Source organism: Dacryopinax primogenitus (genome assembly GCF_000292625.1).
Source record: "Dacryopinax primogenitus strain DJM-731 SS1 chromosome Unknown DACRYscaffold_9, whole genome shotgun sequence".
NCBI lineage: Eukaryota > Fungi > Basidiomycota > Dacrymycetes > Dacrymycetales > Dacrymycetaceae > Dacryopinax > Dacryopinax primogenitus.
Window position 1 is genome coordinate 624739 of NW_024467206.1, and position 27156 is coordinate 651894.

Sequence of the window (27156 nt, forward strand, 5' to 3'; positions counted from 1 at the left end):
GCGACTCCAGCGCTGTCCACTCAGCTTGGTGACAGTCAGACGATGATCGTGTGTAACAGTGTGACTGTCGGGCATCCTATCTTGATCCCGCTCCGAGGTCCGACCGGCATGTTGCTTCTAGGCGAAAGAAGGAGGGGTGCGTGGCAACTTGCCCTATGTTTTCCCGAGAGATTTCTCCAACAAAGGACAGTTTGGAAGAAACGTCGCTGGTTGGGTGGAGGATTAATTAATCAACAGACTTGAGTTTCCAAGTGAGATCGGCCCAGCCTTGAATACAAAACGGGGAACGGCGCTACCAGAATTTACGTCAACAGCCACTTGGCCTTCGCTCGGACCCTTTGGCCGGCGAACCGTTGGAAACCTCGCTGACAAAAATACTACGAAAAAGACCAGCGACAATAACGCAGGAAACCCAAAAATATCTCTGTCAAATCTGATGACAGAGGGGGTTACATTCAAGGGACCTCTGACAGGAAACCATTTTATAAGGACGCCAACGACACGACAGATAGAAGAGAAGTCTTTGGCACGCCTAACAACGTTGTCGTCCTAGACTCAATGTAGAAAAAAATGAATGAGCTTTTTCTTCCTTCCGAAATGAGTCATCCGGATATAACGGAGCAAGTGAATGAACGGATGGACCGGAGCTCCGATGGGGGCTGGGCTCCCAAGACACCGGAATCATCATGCCGGCGGAGCGACATATGAATGGATGCCTAAGTTGACTTGGCGCAGAATGGTTGATAATGTTTTTGATATTGGTGGCGCGACTTGTAGCAGTCGACACTACTGAAATGAGCTCACTCCTGAGGATAAAGGGGGACTTGTTCCGGACCAGATCAAATCATTTCCTTCGGGAAGAGGATCGCGCCGTGTCGTAGGAAACTACCGCCTCGTCACTTCACAGGTGGTTGTCAGCAAAAGTCTCCCATTAACTCCTCCAACCCGGCTACTGCTCCTCGTCCGCACCAATAAGCCACCCCACACCTCTCGTGAACACGCTCCTGGCCTGTTTTCCCAAATCCGGGCTCCCGCTCCTCGCGCTCTCCCTATCACTTTCCCCACTCATAATACTCGCCGTTCGCGCCCGTCCAGGGAACGTGAAGTTCGCCGCGACGCGATTGAATGTGCGTGCGGCCATGGCTGCTGTTTCTTGGTTCATGAGGGACGAGGGGAGGTGGATATCCGATAAATGAGGTAGGAGATGGTGCGCCTTTGTATGTCTGTCTCCGGAGATCGATGCCGGCTTCCCGTTCTGCAAGGGGAAGGAAAGGAGCGTCTCGTCCACGGGAATGGCGTCTACCTCTACCTCGACCTTGCGCCAGGCGGCAAGCACGTCGGTGATATTCTCCGCCGGGCATAGCTTGAGCGCGTTGCTTAGCAAATGCATCTTCCTAGGAGCATCATGATACTCCGACTGTCCCCCAAGCTGGAAACACGTCTGCCAGCAAACAGTAAGCGCTTCGAACGTGCCTGAGTCGGAGTCCTTCGCCCCCTGAGGATCAGCAACACGCAGGTCAAACACCCGCGCGAGCATGCCCTCTGCCACCCCTGCGGCAGCGGCAAAGTCCTCGCTTTGCAAGGCCGTAGTAGCGATCATAGCAAGCGCCTTGATCCTGGCTACTTCGTCCCCTGCGAACCCGAGCTTGTCCACGAGCTCCAAGATGACCTCGGGGTGCTTGTACATGTCTTCCGTGGAGGAGAGAAGACGCGCGATAAGCGCGAGTTTGTCCTTCGTTAGCCGGATCTCAATAGGTGACAACGTGTTGCCAGAGCGGGAAAGGAGGTTGTATGAACAGAGTCGGGAGGTGGCCTCGATGAAGGCGCGTTCTTTATTGACTGCCGGAGAAGAGGGGGCGACGGCCAAACTACCAGAACCCAGCGTTAGCACCAGTCATGGATGACAGTATGGGGCATACCACTCATAAGCGAGACTCATTTCCCCCTCATGAAAGTTCCCAGACTCGGCATTGTCGTAGAACTCCCTCGAGGCAGCAAGAACAAGGTGCTCGATCACCTGCCCAGTGAGGGGCCACGGTTCCCGGGGCGGCATGAGCATTCTCTTCGCAAGCTTGAAGTCTGCCCACACTGAGTTAACCGCTGCGTTCCTCCGTTGTACAAAAGACACGCACTCCCAGAACTGAGCAACCCCGCAAAGAACACCTTTGCAACCTCTTCCCTCCCGAGCAAACCAAACGCTGGCCTGTTGGTCTTCTCCCTCTCCCTTTCCTCATTCTCATTTTCATCCCATGCGTCCTTCTCCCCTTCCTCTTCTTCAATCTCGGGCTCCAAATCCCCGGCTAACCGCTCCATATCCTCCCAAAGGTTCCTCCACTCACCTTCCCCATCCTCTGCCCCCAGGGACCTTGCCACTCCCCTAGTAAGCCTCGTAGCCCAAGCGCGCTGCGCCTCCTTGTCCTCTTTCGACTGTAGGAACCACCTTAGCGGAGCCGGAGAGTTCCATTTCGCGAGCAGCTCGCCACTCTCCAGGTGGACGTCTAGCACGTCCAGTAGTTGACTTAGCGCTCCTCTAGGCAAAGGGTTAAAGAACAACAGCAGCTCTTCCGGGCCTGGCTTCGCTTGCGTAGAAGGGGCGACGAAAGCTGCCAGGCTGGCTACGGTCGTTTCTGCCTCGTCCTCCCCCGCTGAAGGCCAGGCAGGGAGACACTCGAATATCTTGCTCATGGATGTCCAGTCCCCTGGCAGGAGGAGGTCGGAACCATACAGGTAGGCAAGGGCGAGACGGGCGACATCTTCGTCTGATTTGATGATCCTCGTTTGCTCTGGGAGGGTGGGTTTCGAGGCTTCGAATAGGGCTTGGGCGAGGGGGAGGGGCGAGCGGAGGAGATAGGAGGAGAGGAGTTTGCTTGGTAGGAGAGGGTCCGGATGCCCTGATCGTTCGGCTCGCGCTTCGAGTACGTACAGGTACGGGAGGACGAGTCGCTTCACCTCGCGGGCTACTGTTTCCGGGGTGGAGCCTGCGAGGTAGGCGTCGACCACTTGGGCAGGAGAGAGGGAGCGCCAGTCTTCGAGCGTGTAGTCTACTGCTTTTCCTTTAGGGGAGGGCGCATCGTATACGAGCCGGGAGAGGAGGGAAAGCTCTTCCCCCGTTTCGTCCATCCCTGGGAGGCCGAGGGAAGCGGCGAACTGGGTTAGCTGGAGGGCTGTGTCTACGGCACCGGTGTGCTTGTCGATCAGGGAGAGGCGGGAGAGGTACCATGCTGAGAGTTCTTGGGCCAAGAGTGGTGCCGGGTGGGAGGGAATGCTTGCTTCGGTCGAAGGCGGTGGTGAAGGCGAGATGAGGTCGATGATAGCAGGACGCTCGCAGAAGTCCGTTTCTACCCGCCAAGGCTCACTAGAAGGGACAGACTCGCGTTCTGTCTTCCAGTCGTACCCTGGTAGAAGGGCGCAGTGGCGCTCGACGTCTTCCCATTCCGGGATGGAGGAGAGAATAGTGAACCGGTACGGGTAGAGCGAATGTCGTTTTATGAGCTGCTGAAGCGGCATATACTCTCCGGAGGAAGCGAGTATGCACGCTGTCTGGAGGAGGGGTCGGAGGAGGAAGTCGCTCAGTGTCAACGGGGCGGAGGAGCGGGTCAATGAGGTCGGAGGGAGGGAGGATGGATCAGAGGAGGGCTCAGTGGTGAGCGTGACGTTCGCCAACGGGTCGGTTGAGAAGGTGAAGTTGGGATCGTCGGCCCAGGCATCGTCGTCGTCGTTCCCCCAGGCGTCCTCCTCTTCCTCTTGCTTCTCCAAGGCAGGGGCAGGGGCAGGGGCAGATACAGCCTCCTCCGTAACCGTCCATCTCCCTGCGCTCTCCATCTCCCTCCACGTCTTCAACCTATCCCCTCTCTCTAACAGCACTCCCCTCATCCTCAAGACCACCCTCTCCTCCTCCTCCAACCACTCCCCAAATCCTGCTTCCCCCCGCTCGTCCCATACTTCCCGAGCGCGTTCAGCCGCAGTCTCAGTCCTCGCCAGACCGAGCTTCAAGATCTCCTCCTGGATTGTAGGGTCTTCCACTACCCATTCGGCAGCAAGGCATGCAGCTTTGGCATCCGATTCCTGGGAGAGGAGTGAATGGACGCATTGTAGTGTGAGTTCGCTGGGTGCGGGGATGCTGGTGCTGGTTGATGCAGAAGGTTGTGGGTGTTGTTCCTGCATCTTTTGTCTGTTGCCCGTACGGAGTTCTGAGCTGATATCTGGCGTTCAAAGCTGAGATCGGACGCGCAAGGACTTGAAGCACGTGGAAGATATTCCGTTTCTCCGAGAAAGAAATGTGGCTGTGCCCGCATGCGTCGGACCGAGGCACATTGGACGATGCAAGTCTCATCATTCATTCTACGCCAGCAATACCTTCTCCTGCAATTTCAATTGCTCCTGCTACACTTTCCCTTCCTTATCCATTTATTCCTGACGACCACCATCCACCAAAGACCACCATCATGCGTCTCTTCGCTCTCCTCCTCCTGCCCGCCGTGCTAGCTCAAACAAGCACACCACCAACAGCACCGGCAGCAGCAGTCTCAACTTCCTTCTCAACATTCATCGTTCGCTCCCTTCCTCCTCTCCCTTCCCCTCTGACCCTTGTGTAGTCCCTCTCCAACTCGCAGGACATAACCGTCTCTACTCCTATTGTCGTCACCCTCCCCGCCGCGATCAACAACTCTACCTCCAACTCAACAGCCGCGAGCAACGCTACCACCCACACGACCACCACGTCCACGACACCCACTGCAACGTGGACCGGCACGGTAGCGCTCGGCGGTGGGGGCGGATCGGGGCCTGCACCGATGCCGGGAGCTACTGGGGTAGGAGGACAACAAGGGCCAGACGACAATTATATCAGTTCTGCTGTGAAGATCGGGACTGGGATAGCAGGGTTAGGAGTTGCTGTACTGGTAGCGACGTTCTTAGGTGCGGCGATATAGGTAAGTCCTCTGGTTTGTGAGGGATCTAGCTGACGATGGTTAGATGTAGCAGATGGGCTCGGATCGGACAGCTTTCTCTTGCTTTGATTTTATGAACAATTGGACTCTGCACTCCTGCCTGTTATCTAATATCACGCGTTACTGTCTTCGCAGCCTGTATCCGGTGCATCAGCGTACCTCGTGGCTCCGTCTGGTTCCTGGCAGCAACCGGCTAGCTCCGACTTCTGATGTCGACCTGTTTCACGCTGCTCGCACTGCGCTCGTGCCTTGTCCTGGGCGCGCTTGATCACCGACACCTCTGACTCTAGCTCCTTGCCGACGAATTACATTTCCAGCAGATGCAGTCACATCAACCGAGGACTGTACCTCCTCAACACTCCAGCGCCGATCCGTACTTGCCAACTGGGGACCACTCAGAGTGTTCACTCGGGCACAACGAATGCAGCTCGCTCACACTGTGTCCCAGCAGGAACGCACTTTGATGCTATGGGGATTATTTCTGCCCATGCGACTGTCGACCGCTTCCCGTAAGTATTCCCGGCTAATTCAGCCTGTTCATCCCCAAACAATACCATGATGATCTGCTCCTGCTGGCCGTTGCCACATTAGGAACCGGTCCTCTGCGCATGATCGATACCGTGATCTCCGACATCCTACTCCACTGGACAACTGCATCCAAAAGTCCAACCCAATCAAAGCCGAACTAGTAGAGTATACCGACTGGGATAAACCGCCCTAACTGCTCAGATTGGGACTGAAGGCTTGTGCAAGCGAATGTACACAAGAGGATATCTGGTGCTCTATTTACACAGTTCAGCAAGAGGACGACTGTCAATGATTTCCCCTCTCCCTGACATGTCGCAGGTCTCCCGTGTCTGGCTGTCTGCCTTGTCGCTTGCCTACGCAGATTCATGTGTATTATTCCTATCCGCCTCGCTTGGACTTTTCGTGTCCTGCCAGCCTCTACTCCCTGTATGCCTCCGCTGTTCTCCTGCGCCGTCACTAGTCAACCCCCAGCTCTGCACTCACTTGCTCAAAGCCTGAAATGAGGCTACACTCAGACGTCTTTTCTCTAATGGCCTTCCTCCTACCGACTGGCAGCTATCTGGCCCGGCTGTTCTCTACCCCGCCGAAGAACGATTCCAGCTCTGGACGCGTCCAACCATGGCTGAACTGTGTTCCCAGCGCAAAGGTTGTCAGACATCTTTCCCGTTGGTGTGTCTTTCCTTGAGCTTTGCTGGTTGGTAACTACTTTCCGGTTTACTTCCTCACCGGTTTAAGGCGGCATCTGGCCTTTCGGCTTCCTGATATGCAACCGTTGTGTTTGCACCATAATCTTTCACTTTTGACTGCCCTCACATGCTCTCCTAAAGAACTACCTGTGCGACTTCATGGCTGCGAAGACCCACCAAGCCGCAAGTAGAATCCCGTGTCACCCTCTGCTGGAAGATCCCTCAGAGGGCTCTAGGTGACAGGCGAACACTCTGGTGGGGAGGCTTCAGACTCCCGACAGCTTGGGCATCTAGGTCCATGTATCGGCTGGATTTTTGTGTCGTTCTGGATGTCGTTTTGGATTCATCACAGGCTTTGGGGCAAGCGGACCTACCAATGGGGACTTAGTTTGACTAGCATTGCAACAGGGCCATCACCAGTGCAAAGGGAACGTCTATCACAAGTGATAGCGAGAGCACAACAGTACTGGCTACTCTAGATAGCATCAACGTTCTCTTCTCAGCTCTCCCCGAAACCTCGCTGTGCATATTCCAAGGGGAAATGCTGGAAGCTTCCTGGTCGGGGAACCTGTTCACCCACAGGACTGACGACACCCCTCCTTCTTGACTTTGCATTCATTTCATCTCCCTATAGTTCGGCAACAAAATCTGTGTGCGAAATGCCTTTTGTCCACTGAGCTGACACTAGAGTGCATATGGTACCGCTGGCTCTAGGAAGGTTAATGTACTACTTTCTCTAGGATGCCGTGATAAAACTGTCCTGAGTATCAACGACTACCCTTCGTTCCTGGTTCCTGAGCTTGCCACATGCGCATCTTTCTGATGCTTAACGCAAACCAAAGCCCCTGGTGTGGGCGTATCAGCACTTTTCCAAGGAGCCCAAATTGAAAAACCTTCATAGTTTCCCTGCCAGAGCCGATGAAACCCCGTTGTTGCTCTTCTCCGTCAAGGTGAAGAGAAGAAAAAAAAGGCTGAAACCCCGCGGGGTTGTCCACTGCCAAGCGCCGCCTCCGGAACCCTGGTTGCGCCGGTCCCCAAAAGAACCAGGAGCACCGCCACTGATGCTGAAAATTTCCGATTGGCCGACACAAAATTAGACCGCGTTGCAACCGACCCGTTCTTTCACGAGTTGCTGCAGGCTGGTTTGCCGGTCACTCTATTCGGCGGTCACTACTCTCCGAGTTGCTTCGGTCTGTCGGTGAAATTGTTCTTATCGGATAATATCTCTGTCGGAAATTGTAGACGCGAAAACGGGCGTCTAGTGAAGGGATCAACTAAACGAATCTTGACTCACCTCGGAACACCAATACGCATCCGCGAGAGCGCGAGCTTATTTACCCCACTACTGTCACCCGGATTTGGACACACCTGTTCTAGCTGATCTTGCACTGAAACAACTTCTCTGACATGTCGACCGCTAGCACGCAGGGACTGGTCGATTTGGGTAAGCTGGTCTCATTCCAAGCTGACCAATAACCGACCAGGTTCGCCTTTTGTCACGCGTACGCTAACTTCCACCTTCCAGCCCAACCGCAGCATGATCTGAATACCTATGGTACGCAATTTTGATGAGTTCATTGTGTGTCTTTGATCCGCTACTCATGGTTTCTGTTCTTGATAGCCGGTCGCCTATTCCATTTCTTCAACGTTACATCGCCGCTAACGTTATTCGCCCCACGTTCTGAACTTCTCCTTGCCCAAGACACGGTGAAGAAGTACAATGCGGAGATACAGGCGCAACGGCTGCGGCCACTGCTTGTCCCACCCGAAGAGAGGGAAATTTTTTGGAAGGCGCAGCAGCGTAAGCTCCATCTACCGGCTATCACCTGCACATGAACTGATTGACATGAATAGTGGTGCAATCGTCGATACATCCAGGTAAGCGCTTGAATGCCAGATTTCTTTTGGCATGTCTCAGCTCGGATCACAGACACGGGCGAACCTGTCCTACTCCCTTTCCGTCTGTCCGCATTTGTCCCTACCAATCTGATTATCTGTGCTGGCATGTTGATGCCCAACCCCTCGGTACGCGTTCGCGCAAGATTCCATATGACCGCAGTCAAGTAACGTCGTCTCACAGCTCCGATCAGTGATCTTTTGGCAATGGGCGAACCAATCCCTAAAGTGAGCCCATCTTTAGAGTCCGTGGCTTGTCGGCGCGCTAACACATAGTAGCGTCGGTGTCAGTGAGTGAGAGATTGTTTTCCCACGGCGGGATTCGTGACACTGGGCGCCAGATTTTGCCAACGCGAACAAGTCTATGCCTATGAGCATGAGCGAGGTCGGCATGGGTCAGTGAAGCACGGATCCCATGCTCGCTCGCTCATTCGTCGTCACTAGCTTATGTCGCAGCATGCGCGACATCTGTTGGGATCGCCGTTTCCCTCACGCGCGTAGTTCCCAGGCTTCGCTTCGTCAGCGCCGGCACGCGTGCGCTCCTATCCCAATTTGTTCCATTCGTCTCAGTCGCTACGGCTGGTGTGGTCAATATCAGCTGCATGCGCTGGAAGGAAATCCGCGATGGCGTGGAAGTGTACCGCCTGAAGCAGAGAGAAGAAGATGGAGCAGCAGAGAAGGAGGTCGTCGGCAAGAGCCGTATTGCTGGGACGATGGCGGTCGCTCAAACGGCCGCTAGCAGGGTGGCCACGAACATGTGAGTTCGATCTCACCTCTTCCTTCTTGCCAGATGCTGCTCTGCAACTGCCATTATTTCTGCCACACAGTCTCACGGAGCTTGCTGACGGATGTCGTTTTTCCGCAGTCCAACACTAATCATTCCTCCGCTCCTCATGTCCCGCCTGAATTTCTCGAACACTCCTCGTGGTCGATTCCTGCAGAACGTGACCCAACTGACCGTCATCGGCATCTGTCTCGGCGTCTTCCTCCCACCCGCAGTGGCCATCTTCCCACAGCAGGCAGTTGGGAACGGAAAGAGCCTGGAGAAGGAATTCGAACACGAGGGACCACTCATGTTCAATAAGGGATTGTAGCCGCTGGGCATGCATAGGGCGATCCTTGGCACATGCCTCGACTTTGGACTTGCTGAGATAGACGCATAGAGATTCTTTCTACGTTGCCTTTCGATTGCTTTCTACGTAGACGTTCACGTTTAGACATCATTCCACATCAATAGATTGTTCCGTCCTTTGCTAGACATTGGACATGAAGCCCTGCGGCTGCATTCCTCAAGTGAGCAGTACGCACCTGCGAGGCGGCATCCGGCGCCCATCGCCGGCGGCGGGATGGGGTTGTACGTACGTAACTTGGCTTGTGCGACTCCGCTCCGGAGATTTGCCGTCAATTGTAGAAAGTTAATGAGTTGGAAATGAGCGAGTTTATGAACAAGTGCGGGCCATACAGGCCGAGTGGAATTGTCCTTACATGTACAGTACTGCATGAGATCGAGCCCGCAGGATTCAGATGACCTCATGCACTGTGATCGGTTCCACTCTATGTCGGCACAAGCACCGGACGACGATAACATAAGCAATGTATGTCCATTAGGCGGTTTGAAGTTAACAGGATATAAGGTATTCTAGAGCACACAAAGTACACAGAAAGAACAGAGCACAGAGCACAGAGCACAGAGTAGTAGTACAGAGTCCGGGCGATCTCGAGCAGCGACAACAGCACCCGTTAGGTGCGACCCGGAGAAAGATAAGTAAAATAGCGGATTCCAATACACCTCGTCTCGTCTCATCTCATACAAACTTCACAACAGCTCAGGTCCGTCTCGTGTCATATCATATCATATCATACGGAGCGACTCTCCCGTTCCGCACCGGCTCACCCGCTCCGAGCCGTCATGTCACGTTGCTGAGTCAGCTGCGCCCTCTCCGCAAGGTCACGCTCAGGCTAGGGATCGGTTTCTTCCGCACTCTTGGCTTCTACCGGCGGCTTCTCGTGGCTCCAATCGGGCCCAAGATTGGGGGGGAGAACGTCGACGCATAGACAGCACCGCGCTGGGACTACTGGGAATTGGAAACCCCGGTGTCGATGTCGCCTCAACGCTGATGTCCTTGACACGCCGTGCGCAAGTGCCGTTTCACCGCGTCAAGCCTCCTGAACCCCCTTCCGCATGCGTCACATTTATGATGCGAGCCCTCGTTGTGTCCTCTTATATGACGGCGCATATCGTGCGAGCGGGAGAAACAGCGTGCGCATACAGGGCAGACATGGATCTTCGCCCTGGTGAGGTCGTCTTCTTCTGAGGAGGAGACGGGGAGGGCGGAAGCGTGCGAGTGGGAAAAGGAACGGCGCTTTTTGGGCGGGGAGGGGGGGTGCGGGAAGGGAGCTGTAAGACCGGGCTGGGAGAGCGCGGGGAGGGAAGCGTGTCGCTGGGGAGAGGCGAGTGCAGAGAGCAAGGGGCTATCGAAGCTGCTCGTTGGGGATAGGGAGCCGGCGGAGATGAGCCCTGGGTACGGGGGTTGGAGAGGCGTAGTCTGCATCTGGAGGTGTAGTGCCAAGTCTTGAACTTGTTCTGGCGCATAGGCGGTCAATGGGAGCGTGGCGAACGGGTCGTAGAACGCGCCGGCGATGGCGGAAGGATAGCCGTTCACTTGGTACTGGGCAGTGTTGGGGTCGGCGGGGAGGATGAGTCCGTGACCGTCTGCTGTTAGCTGGGCGTGGGGGAACTGGAATGGGGCGGGCGCCTGAGGGGGAGTTGGGGACTGGAAGAGATCGGGCTCGAGGAAAGCGTCGAACGGCGTTGAGAGGCTCATGGCTGGCGAGTAGAGAGGAGTGCCTCTACTGCTAGACTCGGAGATGCGGGGTGAGGAATTGGGAAACGAGGACCCGAGGGGAGATGCACGCCTGTTGAATATAATGTGTCAGATAATTTCTGGTAAGATAGATGACTCGACGTACTCTGGGAAAGCGATTGTTGGGTCTCTGAGAGGACTTTGCTGCTTGAGTGCTGATTGGAAGTCGAAAGCCGTTGGGAAAGGCTCGAATTGTGCGTATGGGTGTGGCATGAGGGCGCTTTGGTTTGAGGTGGGGAGGGTTGAGAAGTAGGGATTGGGGGGAAGCAGGTGTGTGGCAGGGAGGGGGATAATGTACCAGAGCGTGCGGTGGAGGGGAGCACGCGAGAAGGGGTCGAGAGGGGGAGGTTCAGCAGGAGAAGTAGCGCCGGGATGTCGCGGATGGATGTATCCGTTTGGAGCGGGAAAGGTTGCGGTCGTTAGGGTTAGAGAAGGGGGATTCAGATGCGGTTGTTGTTGCGCGTGGATTGGGGAGAGAGGAGAGAATGTGCGAGGTATTTGTGCCTTTTCAGGTTGGGGGAGAATTGCGGAGGATGAAGGGAAGATGTTGCGGGTCAGGAGGTTGGATGAAAATGTTGCATTTTTATTCCCCTGTCAAAGGATGATTGTCCCGTCTAGCGCAACTCATGTGCGTGCCTTGAACTCTTTTGACACGGAGCAGACGAGAGTAAGGAACGCGAAATTGTGTCCCCTAGGAACACCAGGGCCTGTCCAAACAATCCCAACACCGCCCGAGTCCGCCCTGGCCCAGGTTCAGGTCCCGATCTCTCGCACACCCATCGAGCCTAGAGCTGAGAGATCGATAGAATTCGTAATCGCTTTACTGTGCTCTCTAGGAGCGGGCACCTTGGGTTTAGTTGCGAATATGGTGAGGGAGGGACGGCCCTGCGGATGGCGCGGATCCGGGAGAGGAAGGAAGGTGCGGAGGAAGTGTGTGTGTGCGGCGGATGCGTACTCCCGTCCCCGTTCGGGTAGGACCTGCACTACGTCTCCGCAGAGTGCTGCTATTCCGAGGTGCGAGTACAGCTAGAAGATTATTTTGCGAAGACATAGCTGTGTGTGCAACTAAGGTACGCTTCAAAGAGTTCGACATCGTGTGGCCATTCAGGTGCCTTATCCCAAGGTGAAAGAAGGTGCGACACCAGAGCAGTGAACGAGCGACACAATCTAGGAAGAGTAAAAAAAGAGCTAGGCCCATCCATGGATATCCGCGCCCTGATTGGCTCGCGGACAGAGCGGAGGCGGAACGGATGCCAGTCGGGGATGGCCATCCTCCGTACAGCGCACAGCCTTCCAGGCACGCATCTTCTCTCTCTTGTTGCTCACTCTCCTCTCTGCACCCGCTTCTCCCCTTGCATACTGTCCCTTATGACTAGCCCATGAGGTGCATCGTCCACGTGCTTATCCCTAGCACATACCCATGGCCAGACAATAATCAATACAGTACTACTTACGACAGTCTTCAACTGAGGTTCAAGTTATATGATACAGACACAGTCATAATGAGAAACAGTCACGAGACGTCTCTTGCGTGGACAATTCGCCTCATCCACCAATTGCATCCAACTACAGTCCAGCGCGTGCCTGACCACTGCATGCATGCAATGCAGGAACATACTCGTCCGCACGAGCGCGTCCATCCAGCCAGCGCACCGGTGCCTTGGACCATCCGCTGCCAGCTGACGACCGAAGACACGATCCAACACCGACCGAACTCGCACCGAGCAACTTGATGTCGACGTCCAACTTCGGACGGTGCGGTGCACTGCGAACATCGGCACTCGACTTCGGGCCTTCGCGGATTCGCGGCTTCTATCCCTTATCCGCCCGAGCGGCACAGCCTACTTATGGTAATCTCCCCCGACCCACCGGGCACCGACCCACCGGCCCACCGGTACTTCCAGCTCTGCACCGCCCACCCACCGCCCGAACCGCCCGCAGCGCCGTTGGGCGCTCACCCCGACTCCACCAGGTAAGGCACATTGCCCGTCCCTTCCCCGCCGCCCGCCCTCCTATTACCCTCCGTCACGTCCCTAATCGAGTGATCATTGCAAGACAAGACAACCACTCGCACCAACTAGACAGATCACATTTGCTTCCCTTCCTATCAGGCCACCCTCTGCATCCGCCCGCGAGCACCCGCGACGTCGTCCAGTCCCAGCACGCGCCAGCGCTCCAGAGCCGCCCGTCCCATAGCTCCCGTTTCCAGGCACGCGGACCCTGGGAACCAGAACCCAATGCCCATTGCGTGAGATCTGCAATCTCGATAGACCTCACTTTGCTCGTCTTTGACCCCTTGGACCATGTGCTCCTGTCTAGTGTCCTGTGTCCTGCTCAAGATGGGCGCGGAGATCATGCGCCTTTGCCAAGCAAGGATAGGCCACGCAACCCATTCCGAACGGGAACCCCCACTTTCCTACAGCATCGGTCTGAGGTACAATCAGTCTTGCCCAGGTATGATTACTTGAGCGCTCAGCGAGAAGGTATGCGGGCTCATCGATCTTTAGGCACGATCAGCAGACAGGATGTCTTGGGTTGAGCGCTCAGCCTGCCAGGGGGACACGGTAGTCGATTTTTGAAGAAAGCCACTATCAGACTTATTCACCTGGCTGCTGGACACTCGAACATCCATGACACGCAGTCAAGTGCATGATGGGATGGTCGTGGATTGCATAGGAGGCTGGCATCTTGCTCGGAGCTTAGATCGGTTCCGTCCATCTAGCGCGCGTCAGGTGAACGAAGGGCAGCTGACCAATTCCTTCCCCGACTCCGACGGATCTCTCCGAATGCATCCATCCTGTCATTACCCAGCTCTGGTTGGTCGATGCGCAATCACCCATTAATGAGCGAAAGAAAGACAAAGCGGGAGTTGTTATTCCTTTGAGACTGCGGGGTGAGAACGTGCGGCGAAGCAGCCGAGACCGAAAACGCGCTGATCATCGGTTATCGATCCGTTGTCGCCGAACTTCCGGAGGATTCGGCGACTTTCGCCCCTATTCCGGTGAGATAACCGCTCTCTCTGCCTCAACGACGCCTCTATCTCGTTCCAGACACACGTCGGCCAGCCTGAATCCCAATCAAGGCTGCATGCGGTTCCCGCAGATCATGACAAACATTTTACGGCAGTTATCGGCACTGGCAGACACCCCTCGGTGACATCCGGCCTTTCCACGTATTAACATCCTTTGTTCTCCTGTCATCGCAATTAAGCTTCTCAAAACCCTTCATCTTCCGGATCCAATGTTTCCCCAGCTCCGTCAGGCTGTTTCCAAAAGAAGCCCAGAGCCAGCGGGAGCGATCCAAGAGATCGACTCCCGTGATGTTGCTCGTGATCAAAATCCTCCGTGTGCCGAACAACAGTTCAGAATCAGCTCTGTGGCGCTCGGATCTACGGCCCCACCGGATCACGTTCTCTCCGAGCACAGGCAAGCCCCTCAGCCGGGCGGCTATGCATATCTCGGAGGCCGCGGTTGACCATATGGAGCAGGTAGATGAAACAATATCGGTTGCTTGTTCGCTCGTTGTTGATAACCTTGCTACCGCGGCTCTTTTCTCTCTGCAGAACATGCCCGAGTGAACCTGTACAGTTTGATAACTCGACCAGGGTGCACGCGTAATGGGAAATGACTGACAGGACGTTATCTGTCCATTGCACCCGCTGTCTGTCTTCTTGGCCCGATTGGTGCAGTCCGGAGTCTACTCGTTCATGATCCTGAGTAAGGATAGGTGCGGAACAACCAGACAGAAAACTGTCCATGCGGTTCTGACAGGGAATAGACTGGACTCCCACTTCTTGCTTTGGCACAACCCCGCTTTTCTCAGACGATGCCTAGCACTGGAACGGATGGAGTTGTGTGAGCTGGAGGAAATAATTTCCGTTCTTGTCTGCTTTCCGGAAGTGGAGGATGACCGAGCAGCGGCCTTTACTCCTCAACATTCCTCCGACCGACCGGCCCGCTGAGTCCGTGCCCTAGCGTTCCGAGACTGACGATAATATCGCTGGTTTCCTTTTTTCTTCCTCAGCACCGCGTTACGCATCTAAGGTCAGGCATGTAGACAAGTTTGCGGCACAGGATAAGCCGCTACGGTAGGCTCCGGGGGACCTATGCCGGCTCGGACCGAGCAGGACTGATTCCGCTGTTACTGAGGTCAGCTTCCGCATAAAGGGTTCCAATCTTCCCCGTCGATGAGCCCGATGATGCGCCTACCGGCCGAAGGGGATAACGCATGGTATGGATATTTCTTTTCTCTTCTTCTTGTTGGTGGAGGATGGGTGCTAAGCGCTTTGGTTCTCTTAGAATGTCAGGGTGCGGAAAGGCCTCGAGTACAAATGAATAACACGTGGATAAATGGAACAAACGTGGCCAGCATGCCCAAAAAAACCTTACGAGAACATCCAATATTTTCTCCGACTTTCAGAGGGCAATTTGGAGGGCAATTTGCGGTGCATTTCAGGGAATTCGAACGGGGCACCAAATGATGCTGCGGCTTGTCTCAAAGGAGCGACCCGAAAGGCTTGCCGCAAGAGCATCAACAAGAGTTAGGGCGGGTGCTTGGCGCACTAGCGTGAAGAAAATGTAGCCTCCGCGACATGCAGCACATGGACGCATCAGTGGCTATGTGCGCTCCATAGCCACTAGAAGAATGTGATTCCGACCGGGGGTTGCAAATTCATTGCAGAATCTCTGTGTTGACAACAATATTGTTCGTTACCGGTAAACATGACACATCCATTCACATTCACTTTTTTTTCGCTCAAAATAGCAACTACTCAAAGAGTGTTCCAAATAAGATAGACACGGAAGATTTACAGAATTAGCATAGCTACCCAGGCTTCTGGTCTTACCTGGCTAGGACATTCTTGTTGCAGACTGGTTCCGTGCAGGCAACGGGCGTCTCTTGCTGAGTAACGAGAGTCGTGAGCCGAACGGGTAAAAGATCAAGATTAATGACGGAAATGATGACGAGGGGGCTGGGATGGAAAAACTGGGAGCAAAATAAGTGGCTTACAACGACGAAGATGATAGGTTTAATGCTCTGACAGACGGTATGTGTCGCTCTCTGGATTGGTTGTTGGGCCTATCGGGGACTCGCGGTGCCAAAGACTTCCGATAGAGTTGCAGGGAAGCTGCCTTGGTGACGGCCAGGCACGGGTCCCTTAGTGGCAGTGTCCAGGCACGGATAGGGTTTACAAATGAAAGGAGACACGTGGAGGGTGAAAAGGACCCCATACCGCCGGCTATTACGGGTCCAGCCCCGAGGACTTGGACAAGTTTTGGGCGCCCTAATCTCATCACGGCCCGCCTGACTACCTTTTCGCTCTCATGCGCGCTTACGAACGGGCCAGCGCCCAAACAAGCTTAGTACCAAAAATGACGACCCAGAGTAACTACGCCCAGCCAGAATTCAAGCCAAATTACCTTACACATTACCCGCGTATACCGGGAGTGTAAACTTAGGCATACCGGGGGCTTTGAATCACATCAAACCCGGGACCTCCTCCTCAAGGTCAAGCGCCGCTCCGCTCTCCCATTACAGAAATCTCTCGCTCCATCCACGCGTTGCTGCCTCCAGCCCCCCCCCCCGCTTTCGTTCGTTAGCCTCTGCGGTAGTTCTAAAGATCCCGAGAAGTCGACCCACGCGTTTCGTCATCGGGAACTCGTGGTCAACCCCGCGCTCTTCAGCTGCAACTACTTATTTCTTTCTCCTTCCACACCGTCATAACTTGTGCTCCTCAGCCTCTCCCTGATTCATCAGCCCCCTTAGACGCGCGCTGTGGATAGCAGTGGTAACTTTTCTCGCCTTTAAGTACCTCTGGACCGAGACACATGTCTGCGGGTAGCACGCATCTCGATTCCACGTCTTTCTTCAAACAACCGCAATCCCTTGACTCGGTGCAACTCTACTCTACTCACACTGCATAAACTGCTGGGCTACTATCGCTCGCGGCTGTCATGTATCATGGTTCGGGCGGCGGCCTAGGCAGCGCGGACCAAGGACAAGGATTCAGTAGAGCCGAACCCTCTGTAGGCTCAAATGTCTCGAATACCCTGCCGCGACAGCCGGAACAGCCGCGACACCCATAGTGCGTGCCATACATTCTTCAGATACCTCAAAAATGTTTACAGCGCTTCTTGTTCAGCTACACTGTGGAGAGTGAGCCTCAGTTCACCCCACAAGGAACAATGCCTCACCAAGATGAGGTAGAAGACACCTCTCCATTCGCATACAATCCACCCTCCACTGCTGGAGGTGCGCCGCCATCTGGGCAACACTCCACAACTCAGGTACCTCAGCAAGGCATCTATCAACAAACGTACCAGCCGTATCAGTACAGGCAGCAACCTCAAACAGCGGTAGCAGCTCGACCGACAACCGCTGTGCCTCCCTCCTCTGCTGGCTCCCAGCATTCTCAGCCCTTCTCATATGCACCTCAACCGAGCTACCCCCCGGCTAGCTATGCTACTCAGCGCCAACCACCTCCTCAGTACCTCCCTCCGCAGAATCCATATCCCGTCGCATCGTATCATGGACAGGTCCCAGCCCACAGTCCGACCCATACCGCCCACCCAAATGTCGGACTAGGACTCCCTGCGTTCTCCTCCGCATCTGGAATGCCATTCCCCTCTCAAGCCCAAGTGCAATTCCCTACCTACACGCCAGCCTCGGGCATGTCAGGTCAGGCACCACCACCCCGCCTGTTCGCAGTTGGAGCCACCCCCTCGTACGAGACCCGTCTCTTTCCCGACATCACCGCTCCCACGCAGCAACAAGTAGGGTCTTACACGTCGGCGTCGTACAATGTGCCCTATGACGGACAACAATCTGGACCGTTCCTGTTCGGCCCTGGGCCGTACGGGGACCCTCAAGCCGGTCCATCCGACCCTTCCCATGGTCGTCGCCTTCACAGAGAAGTACGGTACGAAGAAGACCACAAGTACCATTGTCCACATTGCTCGTTCGCCACCGAGCGTTCCCCGGAGTTCCGTCGACATATGAAGAAGCATGGGAAAACACGAACACGGCCTTGCTCCCGATGCGGAAAGGACTTTGCGCGGAGCGACGCGCTCACACGCCATCAGAAAGGAACGAAAAACTGTCCTCGGCCGAAGCCTAAGGGGGAAGGAGACGACGGGCCGAAGCCGGACACGGATGAGCCGCCAGCTGATGACGACGAAGAGAAAGCAGATGATGATCACGAGGATGACGGGAGGGGAGAGGGTAATAGCGGGCATGGTGGCTCCAATCAAGGGACGCAACGACCGGGCTCGGGGTGGAGCAGCACGTACGGGGCATCGGAATATCAGGGAATGGTGCACCAACACCAACACCAGCGACAACAGCCTGAGAACATTCAGAGTCGACCAGTACCCAGCGCGCTGCAAGTACGAGCCCAAGGCCTGCACTTGCACGGTATGCATGGGATAGGCCTGCCCTCGCCCCTTGCTAGCTCAAGCAGCATGCCGAGCAGCGTCACGCTGGCATCATCAGCGCTGTCCTCTGCCACTGCGTCTATCTCCCCCTCTGCATCGACGACCAAGTTCCACACCTACACCATCAGCCCTGAAAGTGTGCACCCCCAGCAGCACCAACAGCAGCACCAACAGCAGCAGCAGCATTACCCTCGCTACGAGCCGCCAGGCATGTAGCAACCGGCCTAGGCTCGTCGTCGTCAGGGTTTGAGAAATTCCCACATCCGAGTCATTCGAACTTCTTTCCATTCATCCGCATCCAGAACGTGTTGTTCAACAGGAAGGGTAGCAACGGTCACACTGTATACTGTATCCATCTCCAGGCCATCTCCATATACGTAAACACTAGACTAATCAACTTCAACTTCGGTTTCGGGTCTCTTCCTTCTGTTTGGTGGGGTTGTATATACCATAGGGAATGTTCATCTAATTCTGCGTCTGAGGTCTGGACGACCGCGTGTGCTCGGATCAACCGGATCGGCTCCGAACCCCACTGGAGTCATTTTTGGGAGGGATGTATGGGAGGGATATTACACCGATTGAGAATCGTCGTCTGTGCCATGAAAAGGAAACACAGAAATGTGGTACGGCTAGTGATTAACCCGAAGGATGGTATGGGGAAAGGGGAATGTGAATGCAGTTGAACTCCGGCAGCAACTTTTCGCCTTATGATTCCCCATTCCCGTCCCACCCGCGCTTGACGTACCAGCACCAGCACCAGTTCAGACAAACACACCCCCAGGCTGCAACCCCTCGAACCCCCCTTCCCCCCTACCGGCGTCATACGCCAGCTTCCCCCTTAGCCAGGTCTGCTTCACCCAGCCCTGGACGGTATGGCCCGAGTAAGGGGTGAGCTTGTTCTTGACCAGGAGGGTGTCAAGGGTTATCTGTTTGTGAGTGGTTAGGGGTGTCCGTCCGTGGAAAGGAGGGAAAGGAGGGAAAGGACGGGGTGGGCGGCAGGAAGAAGGAAAGAGAGAGAAAGTAGGAGCGCAAACGCACCATATGTTCCTCCTCCTGATCGAACACTACCAAATCGGCCCCTGCACCCAGCCTCAGCCTCCCCTTCTCCACCCCTACAAAATCCGCCGTCCTCTCCCCCATCCATTGTACGCACTTCCTAACCCCCACACCCCATTTCCGCCCTTCATGCACTAACAACGCCAGCCCCAGGCCGAGGGAGGAGACGCCCCCCCATGCGGAGGTAAAGTCCCCTCCTCCGGGTTGGTCTACTTGTTTTAGCGCGCGAGTACAGGGAGAGTGGTCGGAGACGACCATGTCTATCGTCCCCTCCTTCAGGGCTTGCCAGAGGAGTGCGCGATTAGCAGAAGAGCGGATCGGGGGACAGCACTTGAACTCTGTCCTCCCTTGCCCAATTTCTTCGGCCGACAAGCAGAGGTAGTGAAAGCACGTCTCGACTGAGATGTTCACTCCCTGTGCTTTGGCCCGTGCGAGCGTGGGGAGGCACTCCGCAGAGGAGAGGTGGACGATGTGCAGTTTTAGGCTGGGGGGAGCGGGGAGGGAGAGCACGAGTTGGAGAGCGTGGAGCTCGCTGCTGTCTGGTCTGGAGGAGAGGAAGGTGCTGTATGCGTGTGGGTCGGAAGGGGGTGCCGGGGGGAGGGAAGGGGCGAGCTCGGCGTGGAAGAGGAGGCGGGTGTTTAGCGTGCGGAGGTATGGTAGTGTGGTTTCAAGATGTGACCGGTCGACATTCGGGAATTCCTACTTCCCGTCAGGCAGGATCGGTGTTGAGAGGAATAGGCGCACCGGCACACCGCTGTCTACTAGGAAACACTTGAACCCCTTCACACCGACCTCGACCATCCCCCCCAGCTCGTGCTCGTTCCCAGGTATGACCCCTCCCCAGAAGGCGACGTCTGTCCATACGCGGCCCTGAGCGGCACGTTTCTTGACTTCTAAGTTTGCGCGCGTCGTCGTAGGAGGGAAAGAGTTGAGCGGCATGTCCACTACGCAGGTCACGCCGCCTGAGAGGGCTGCACGAGTACCGGTATCGAACCCTTCCCAATCTGTACGTCCAGGCTCGTTCAGGTGCACGTGGGAACTAGCTGGCAACGTGTTAGTTTCGCTCTCCCTCATCATAAAGGCAAGACGTGCTCTACAAGTCCTGGCAAGAGGAACTTGTGCCCTAGGTCGTGGTATTCCACCCCTGTGCTGTAGGCTGACTGGGGTCGGATGCTGGTGTGCACACCGGTGATGATGCCTTGTACGGGGTCGACTTCGATTGTTGCTGGTACTAGAGTGTCATATTGTGGTAGTACAGTGTTGAGTGAAGTGAATACTATGGTATGTATTTCCATTGTGTCGAGGAGGCGGACGTTGAGAGAGATAGATGATGATAAGATAGGGAATGAAATAGCATGTGAAAATGGATAGATGAGTCAGCATGTGATGTAACATGTGGAATGATTTGTCATGCACTCTGATAATCGGTTGAAGACGGCGAAAGAGATGGTGTGACGCGTGACCATATTCACTTCATTTCATCCCTCTTTTATCCGATAATAATTCACTCTCTTTACTTCTTTTCTCTCTACAAAGGACGTCAGAAGAAGTTGACGAGAACGGTTCATCAGAGAAGCGCGGTGGTTTCTGTTGTGTAAACTATTATTCTGCTCTACTCGATTATTCATTCGGTCATCACCGTAAACAGGCGCTATCTTCTTCCCGACTTTACCCATTCCACTTCTCTTCATTCAACCACCACCACCACCACCTCCTCCTCCTCCAACTACAACAACCATGCCCAGTCTACCGTACAACCTCCCAGAGCATACAATCCAGCTCACACTCCAATACCTCCTTCCCCCCGTCCCTCCCCTCCCAGCCCAGTACGTCCCGTCCCCTCCCCCTCCTCTCACCCACTAACCCCCCCTAGCCTCCTCTCCACCCCACTCAGACAACGTCATCTCCTCTTACACACCTCCTCCGGATCCTACTTCTGCTGGCCAACATCCTGTCCCTCCCCAGACCGTCTTCTCTCCCTCCTCGAATCCCTCTCCTCTTCCTCCCTTTCCCCCTCCAGGATCTCCAGACCGGGGTATACGATGCCCGATGCGCATACCTTGCTCGCCTGTGTCGACCTCGGGGGGTTGGTACGCCTCGTATGGCGCTGGGAAGGTGAGAGGGGTGAATGGGGGTATCATGATGCCATGCTCCTTCCTGCACCACTCGGGACCCCAGTGTTCCCCTACTCAGATATAGGGGAAGCGATCGCCGCCTTGCCCCGGACGCCGCGGACTCCAGAAACGAAGGAAGAGGAAGAGGAATACGGGACGATCCGCGCGACGCATGCTGCTGCTCAGGCGCCGGCGGGGTACTGGGGGTCTAGGTCACCCTCCCCTGAACGAGAGGAGGGGGAAGGAGAAGGGGAAGGGGAAGGGGAAGGAAGGGAAGACGCTTACTGGTCCCGATATTCCCAAGTTGGGGGAACGGCGGACTCTACCGTTCCCTCGCCCGTCAACCCCGAGAAGCTGCTCGCTCGCTCCCCGGGGAACAGGGAGAAGGAAGACAGTACCACTCTTGAAGAACGGTTTCGCCGGTTGGAGAGGGAGAGGGAGAGGATGGACGTCGATATGCGCGACGTGAGGGAGCTGGATGAGAGGTATGAGATCCCTTCCCACTCCCAACCCCGTCCTAGGGAGCAGGAGGTGGTGCTCAATTCAGGCGTGGGCACACCGGTAAAACGATATCCTCCTAACGGGCCTACCGTCGTCGTCGCCGACCCCCACTCGCACTCGTACTCCAGCGTGCACGGGAACGAGGGAGACAAGCCGCTGGAAGACGCCCTCCGCGGGCTGTGGCATATGTTCAGGTCTGCAACGGACGCGTGCGACGAGGGGGACGGGAGTAGGGAGAGGTTCTTGCGTGCTGCGAGGAGGGTTGTTGATGGTCGGTAGTGCGTCTTTGCTCGACAGGCTCGGAAGGCGTGCGGCGGTAAACGCTGTCCTTGTAGGATGCGTCCTAACGAAGCCGACGACACAGCGTAACGCGTACGGGTGGAGAAATAATCTGGAAATAACGGCTAGGCTAGGCCGAGGAAAGAGATACCCTACTTAACTTATATTGAACCGACTAGTGGGATTCGTATTGGTATTGTATATTGTATATGTACGCAAGTCGGAAAGTCTCACCACTTTGTCCCAATCTGAATGTATGCACACGGAGCAGGTCCGAACCTCAGGTGCGGCCCGTGACAGGGAGTACATGTAGTCTGACTTGTATTCGTTGCGAATACATATCGTCTCCTATGGATACTGCATCGCTCCCATTAATATCCTATCTGCGCAGGACTGGTGCGCCCATAGCGAAACATTGAGAGGCTTACTGTACTCCGGGAGGGGATGCTCCAGGCCTTCATGAGTCAGGATACGACACGTTCCAGATCCGTCACTCTCCTCATGAGGTGACTCAGCCGGTGCTCGAGTGCCGAAGTTAAATTGAGGAGGAAATAGACTGCATGGAATTGCGTTGGTATAGTGATACGGACTAGGATACCGCAGTGAGCTGTTCTCGCAATCGAGTACCCATTCACGCCTCAGAATCTGGGACCAACGACTAAATTCTGGTTTACAACGAATGATGCACATAGATAATAATCCTTCCTAATACAACGAGCGAATTCCTCTCGATCCTGCTCACGCGGGAGGCAGCGAGCCGAGCTCCATCTGCTTAGCATCGGGCACCCCGTACGCATACGGGCCATCATCAAACACCGTCGTCCTGCGCATATCGCGCTTCTCCATCTGGTCAGAGAAGGGCGTCGCGCGGTGCATGCTGATCCTGTTGTCCCACCACACAAGCTGGCCAGGATGATACCACTTGACCGCGAGGGTGTACTTGGGCTGCGTAACGTGCGCGATGAGCTCGTTGATCAGCTCTGTGCTCTTCTCCTGGCTCCAGCCGATAACACGCTTAGAGTGCGCAGCGAGGAACATCGTCTTCCGTCCGCCTGGGCCGACTTGAACCAGCTTGTGGTACGCAGGCTGCTTCGCGTTCATCTCGTGCTGTGTGACGCTCTCGAACTCCTCGGGCGCAGCGAGTTGGCGCGACCACCAGAGATCGTGCTCGATCACCAGGTCTTCGATCTGGTCCTTCTTCTCCTGGGGGAGGTCGTCGTATGCCGCACGCACGTCGGCGAACTGCGTGTCTCCGCCGTCCTTGGGCACGAGGTGAGCAAGGAGAAGGGAGTACTTGGACCGGTGCTGGTTGAACGACGAGTCCGTGTGCCAGAGCGCATTGCCCTTGTTGTACCACCACCGACGGGTGTCCTTTTGGATCAGTGTGCCGTCCAGGTTCATGTTGCCGGCGTCGAACAGATGGGGGTCGGAGAACCTGTCAGGCTGAGCGGGGCCGCCGAACTTGGGGCACAGCTCGCATTCGTTCAGCTGCCTGAGATCATCCGTAAGTACCCAAAGTTCTTATCATACTAGACGAATGTTGCAACTTACTGAGAGAACTTGACGTGACGGGCATCATCCAGACCAGTGTCACGATAAACGGTCACGGCAAAGCGGTTTTGCGCAGTGACCAGATCATCAATGACATTCTGGGGCAGGGGCACCTGGGAAAAGTCGACGCCAGTGATCTCGGCGCTAAGGCCAACTCAGTCTTACTCAAAACAACAGCTTTGGCACGTACGCGAAAGTAGGGTGCAGCGGCTTGCAAGTGATGGAACCGATCTGGATAGTCTCCATTGTTCAAAGTCAAATTTCGAGTGGCCAGCAAAGAAACAAGATGTGAAGATAACCAGAAGTGAGGCGAAGTGAAACGGCATGCTTGTCCATGGTTAAGTATTATTGAACAATGCGGTTCGGACCGGAGAGTCGGAAGCACGTTCGGCACTCCTCGTATACGGCATAACATTTGATCCGGCCGATGTAGGCGGTTGTAGGATCAGCCGCACCAGAGCTATGGTCGGCGGCCAAAGGGATTCAGAGTGATTAAAATCAATTTGTGGAGGAGGAGGTTAACGTCACTCTCTCCGTGAGGAGATTTGCGGGTTAACCGGGGTAAACAAAGGTGGGATTTTGCTTCCATGCGCAGGGATGTTGGGAACACCTGCCAAGGTTGAACCATTCCCCCGCGGCTAAGTTTTCAACCCGCCTGACCTGCATCTTGACGACGTTCTGATTCTCTGTGCGGTCCTCCAAGCGCCGCACAAAGGTGATTCGGGCTGAGATTGCAATTCACCATGAGGCGCATGACCTTCGCTGGCCGAAAAGGACCTTGAACCCAATTGCGTCGAGAATGTTGGTGGACAGTCGGACCGGGCCTGACACGGCCAAGGCACCCAGGCACCCTCGACGCCCACGTAACCTACCCGGTCGCCTTTTCCTTACGACTCTATTTGTCTATGAGTGAGGAAAAGAACGATTTGCTATAAAACCTACCCCGCATTGGTTCTCAGACCGAATAAGTCCTCCTTGTCAACCCCTTCCCCTCACCTTGCACCACCATGGCTGGAGGATACGTTGTCAACACTGTCGTCGCTGGTCTTCCGCAAGGAACCGTCTTAGAGAACCTCAAGTGCTTCATCATCTGCTTGCTTGTGTCTATCGCGACCTTCCAGTATGGCTTCGATACGGGTAGGTTCCCTTTTCGGGCGTTATCCCTGAACCCCGCTCAACCCCATGTTTTCTAGGTATTATCAATGGCTTCGTGAGTTCTTCAGATCTGTGGTATGGTGCCTGGGCCAGATTCTAACGGGTCCTCAGCAAGCGATGCAAGGTTTCCTGAAGGTATTCGGTGTCCCGAACGCAACCGGGACCAGCTACGTGATCCAGGTAGAGTGGTCCATTTGAGTGTTGTTACTGGTCTAACAGACATGCCTGCGCGACAGACCACCTTCCAGCAGCTGATTACCTCCCTTCTTCAACTGGGTCTGATTATCGCCTCTGCCATCATGGGTCCTTTCTCCAAATACGTAAGTTCCAGAAATATTGGAAAGTTAGGAATCGTTTCAACATTACATTCAGCTGGGCCGTAAAATGGGATTTATTGTTGCTTCGGTCCTCGCTATCATCGCCATCACCATCCAGGAGCTCGTGACCACTCAAGGCCGTGAGTCTCATCCTAATTTTACGTGTCTTTTCAGTACTGATAATGCTTTCGCTAGCCATCTATTTCGCTAGGTTGCTCCTTGGTATTGCAAACGGCATGTACGTCAACCTGGTCGTGCTATACGTCTCCGAAGCTTCCCCGAGCCATCTCCGTGGTGCTTTCGTGAGTTTCCATGTCAAATCAATGCAGAACATACTCAGATTGGATACGATAGGTCGCTGCCTACCAAGCCTTCAACTCTGGCGGTGGGCTGATTGGCTCTATTATCAACAACGCCTTCAAGAACGACCTCTCTAGACACTCGTATCAGTTCCAGCTGATCATCCTTTACGTTGTTCCCGTATGGCTGATTATCTACTCGGTCTACCTGCCCGAGTCCCCTCGATGGCTTGCCACCCAGGGACGTGATGAAGATGCCCACAAGGCGCTGACAAGGCTGCGCGGAAATGCCTTGACCTCTGAGCAGATTAATATCGAGTTAGAGTCTATCAAGGAGGCTATTCGTATCGAAAAGGAGACCGAGACTGGCGCGAGCTTCTTCGACATCTTCAGGGGCACAGATCTGCGCCGCACGATTCTTTGCTGCGCTGCTACGACGCTGCACGCCTCCAGCGGTATCAACTTCCTTGTCGGCTACGGAACGGTGTTCTTCCAAGTCGCTGGTCAGTCTAACGCGTTCGTGGATACCATCATCCTACAGATGTGCGGTCTTATTGGTGCACTCATGGCACCGTTCGTTGCACGTGTCCTTGGTCGTAAGAAGATTCTCATCTTCGGCTTCTGCGTTACAACGGCCACCATGTTCATCGTGGCTATCCTGTCGACTCTGTCGATCCGCACTCAGCCAGACGCCGGAAAGGCATTGGTCGCAATGGTAAGTCTTATAATGTTCCAGATACATGGTTACTGAAAGGACATGACAGGTGTGCATATACGAGTGGGCCTACGCCATCAGCGTCGGGCCACTTGCATGGGTCGTTGCTGGTGAAATCCCAAGCAACCGTCTGCGTTCCATGACTTTCGGTTTCGGAATGGCCATTGGCTTCGTCTTCGCCTGGTTGACCACCTTCACGACGCCCTACTTCATCAACGCTACCGCACTCAACCTAGGCGGAAAGGTGGCCTGGATCTGGGGACCGTCCAACCTCCTCTCAGTTATCTTCCTCATCTTCTTCCTCCCCGAGACCCAGGGCTTCTCCCTGGAAGAACTCGACGAGCTCTTCATCAACAAGGTCCCCGCTCGCAAGTTCTCTACCTACAAGATCCACGGCATCGACGCCGCTGCCCTCGGTCTGGAGCGTGGCGGCAACTCGCCTGATGCCGAGAGCGACCTCAAGTATGAGACGGCACACATCGAGATGGTCTCGAACCCTAAATCGCAGTGATTTCTGCTGACGGGTCATCACGGGTCATTCCATTTTTCATTAACGCCCCAATGAACCATCTGTAGGATACGACGATGCAGAGATACATAGGTACTGAATCTCTGTCCATGTTAGTTAACGTCTAGTCTCCCTACTTCTCCGGGTATCTCGAGGATAATGTAAAGCATATTATTATCACATCTTTGAAAGTGGCTATCACTTGGTAAATTTGGGAGCGCCAAGACGACCAGATTCTGATATTCCGATTGTGCTTTGACCGAAACTGGAGGCATATCGCAGTTGTCCAATTCCGGGAGATCGGC

General features: G+C 55.0%; 9 protein-coding genes across 9 annotated transcripts; 5 read left to right on the forward strand and 4 right to left on the reverse strand.

Annotated features, from left to right (window-relative positions):
- Positions 1 to 949: 949 nt before the first annotated feature.
- On the reverse strand, positions 950 to 5506 carry DACRYDRAFT_100138 (uncharacterized protein; the record flags this gene model as incomplete). Its single annotated transcript, XM_040767428.1, has 6 exons — positions 950 to 1868; positions 1920 to 2079; positions 2133 to 4202; positions 4501 to 4803; positions 5109 to 5128; positions 5409 to 5506. The coding sequence occupies 6 exons, from the start codon at positions 5504 to 5506 to the stop codon at positions 950 to 952; spliced, it is 3570 nt and encodes a 1189-aa protein (XP_040628746.1).
- Positions 5507 to 7325: 1819 nt separating this feature from the next.
- DACRYDRAFT_79508 (mitochondrion protein) lies at positions 7326 to 9305 on the forward strand. Its single transcript, XM_040776399.1, has 10 exons — positions 7326 to 7607; positions 7689 to 7718; positions 7785 to 7964; positions 8018 to 8041; positions 8094 to 8188; positions 8244 to 8287; positions 8339 to 8349; positions 8401 to 8454; positions 8504 to 8816; positions 8925 to 9305. Exons 1-10 carry the CDS (start codon positions 7571 to 7573, stop codon positions 9151 to 9153), a joined length of 1017 nt encoding a protein of 338 aa, XP_040628747.1. The 5' UTR covers positions 7326 to 7570; the 3' UTR covers positions 9154 to 9305.
- Positions 9306 to 9666: 361 nt separating this feature from the next.
- Positions 9667 to 11171, reverse strand: DACRYDRAFT_100140 (uncharacterized protein). Its single transcript, XM_040767429.1, has 2 exons — positions 11030 to 11171; positions 9667 to 10975 (listed from the first exon to the last, which is right to left on the reverse strand). The coding sequence occupies exons 1-2, from the start codon at positions 11134 to 11136 to the stop codon at positions 10168 to 10170; spliced, it is 915 nt and encodes a 304-aa protein (XP_040628748.1). The 5' UTR covers positions 11137 to 11171; the 3' UTR covers positions 9667 to 10167.
- A 1137-nt stretch (positions 11172 to 12308) lies between these two features.
- Positions 12309 to 12782, forward strand: DACRYDRAFT_22301 (uncharacterized protein). Its single transcript, XM_040772732.1, has one exon. It carries the CDS (start codon positions 12426 to 12428, stop codon positions 12654 to 12656), a length of 231 nt encoding a protein of 76 aa, XP_040628749.1. The 5' UTR covers positions 12309 to 12425; the 3' UTR covers positions 12657 to 12782.
- Positions 12783 to 16877: 4095 nt separating this feature from the next.
- On the forward strand, positions 16878 to 18572 carry DACRYDRAFT_15848 (uncharacterized protein; the record flags this gene model as incomplete). Its single annotated transcript, XM_040771143.1, has 2 exons — positions 16878 to 17008; positions 17066 to 18572. 2 exons carry the CDS (start codon positions 16878 to 16880, stop codon positions 18570 to 18572), a joined length of 1638 nt encoding a protein of 545 aa, XP_040628750.1.
- A 545-nt stretch (positions 18573 to 19117) lies between these two features.
- On the reverse strand, positions 19118 to 20486 carry DACRYDRAFT_52497 (allantoinase; the record flags this gene model as incomplete). Its single annotated transcript, XM_040775113.1, has 3 exons — positions 19118 to 19282; positions 19395 to 20111; positions 20157 to 20486. 3 exons carry the CDS (start codon positions 20484 to 20486, stop codon positions 19118 to 19120), a joined length of 1212 nt encoding a protein of 403 aa, XP_040628751.1.
- Positions 20487 to 20966: 480 nt separating this feature from the next.
- DACRYDRAFT_22303 (uncharacterized protein) lies at positions 20967 to 22557 on the forward strand. Its single transcript, XM_040772733.1, has 2 exons — positions 20967 to 21238; positions 21286 to 22557. Exon 2 carries the CDS (start codon positions 21455 to 21457, stop codon positions 22304 to 22306), a length of 852 nt encoding a protein of 283 aa, XP_040628752.1. The 5' UTR covers positions 20967 to 21238; positions 21286 to 21454; the 3' UTR covers positions 22307 to 22557.
- Positions 22558 to 22954: 397 nt separating this feature from the next.
- Positions 22955 to 24164, reverse strand: DACRYDRAFT_22304 (alpha-ketoglutarate-dependent 2-4-dichlorophenoxyacetate dioxygenase). The gene is made up of 3 exons (XM_040772734.1): positions 24048 to 24164; positions 23858 to 24001; positions 22955 to 23798 (listed from the first exon to the last, which is right to left on the reverse strand). The coding sequence occupies exons 1-3, from the start codon at positions 24101 to 24103 to the stop codon at positions 23045 to 23047; spliced, it is 954 nt and encodes a 317-aa protein (XP_040628753.1). The 5' UTR covers positions 24104 to 24164; the 3' UTR covers positions 22955 to 23044.
- A 700-nt stretch (positions 24165 to 24864) lies between these two features.
- On the forward strand, positions 24865 to 26844 carry DACRYDRAFT_88928 (general substrate transporter; the record flags this gene model as incomplete). Its single annotated transcript, XM_040776882.1, has 8 exons — positions 24865 to 24994; positions 25128 to 25192; positions 25249 to 25332; positions 25385 to 25469; positions 25525 to 25631; positions 25684 to 26343; positions 26393 to 26759; positions 26813 to 26844. 8 exons carry the CDS (start codon positions 24865 to 24867, stop codon positions 26842 to 26844), a joined length of 1530 nt encoding a protein of 509 aa, XP_040628754.1.
- Positions 26845 to 27156: the final 312 nt, after the last annotated feature.

Coding starts and splice junctions, on each gene's coding strand:
- DACRYDRAFT_79508 (XM_040776399.1), top strand. CDS start 7,571: ATGTCGACCGCTAGCACGCAGGGACTGGTCGATTTGG. Junction 7,719..7,784: donor GCATGATCTGAATACCTATG/GTACGCAATTTT, acceptor TGTTCTTGATAG/CCGGTCGCCTATTCCATTTC. Junction 8,042..8,093: donor GCAATCGTCGATACATCCAG/GTAAGCGCTTGA, acceptor CTCGGATCACAG/ACACGGGCGAACCTGTCCTA.
- DACRYDRAFT_100140 (XM_040767429.1), bottom strand. CDS start 11,136: ATGCCACACCCATACGCACAATTCGAGCCTTTCCCAACGGCTTTCGAC. Junction 10,976..11,029: donor CCAACAATCGCTTTCCCAGA/GTACGTCGAGTC, acceptor TATATTCAACAG/GCGTGCATCTCCCCTCGGGT.
- DACRYDRAFT_22301 (XM_040772732.1), top strand. CDS start 12,426: ATGAGAAACAGTCACGAGACGTCTCTTGCGTGGACAATTCGCCTCATC.
- DACRYDRAFT_22303 (XM_040772733.1), top strand. CDS start 21,455: ATGCCCGATGCGCATACCTTGCTCGCCTGTGTCGACCTCGGGGGGTTG.
- DACRYDRAFT_22304 (XM_040772734.1), bottom strand. CDS start 24,103: ATGGAGACTATCCAGATCGGTTCCATCACTTGCAAGCCGCTGCACCCT. Junction 24,002..24,047: donor CCGCTGCACCCTACTTTCGC/GTACGTGCCAAA, acceptor AGTTGGCCTTAG/CGCCGAGATCACTGGCGTCG. Junction 23,799..23,857: donor CGTCACGTCAAGTTCTCTCA/GTAAGTTGCAAC, acceptor GGATGATCTCAG/GCAGCTGAACGAATGCGAGC.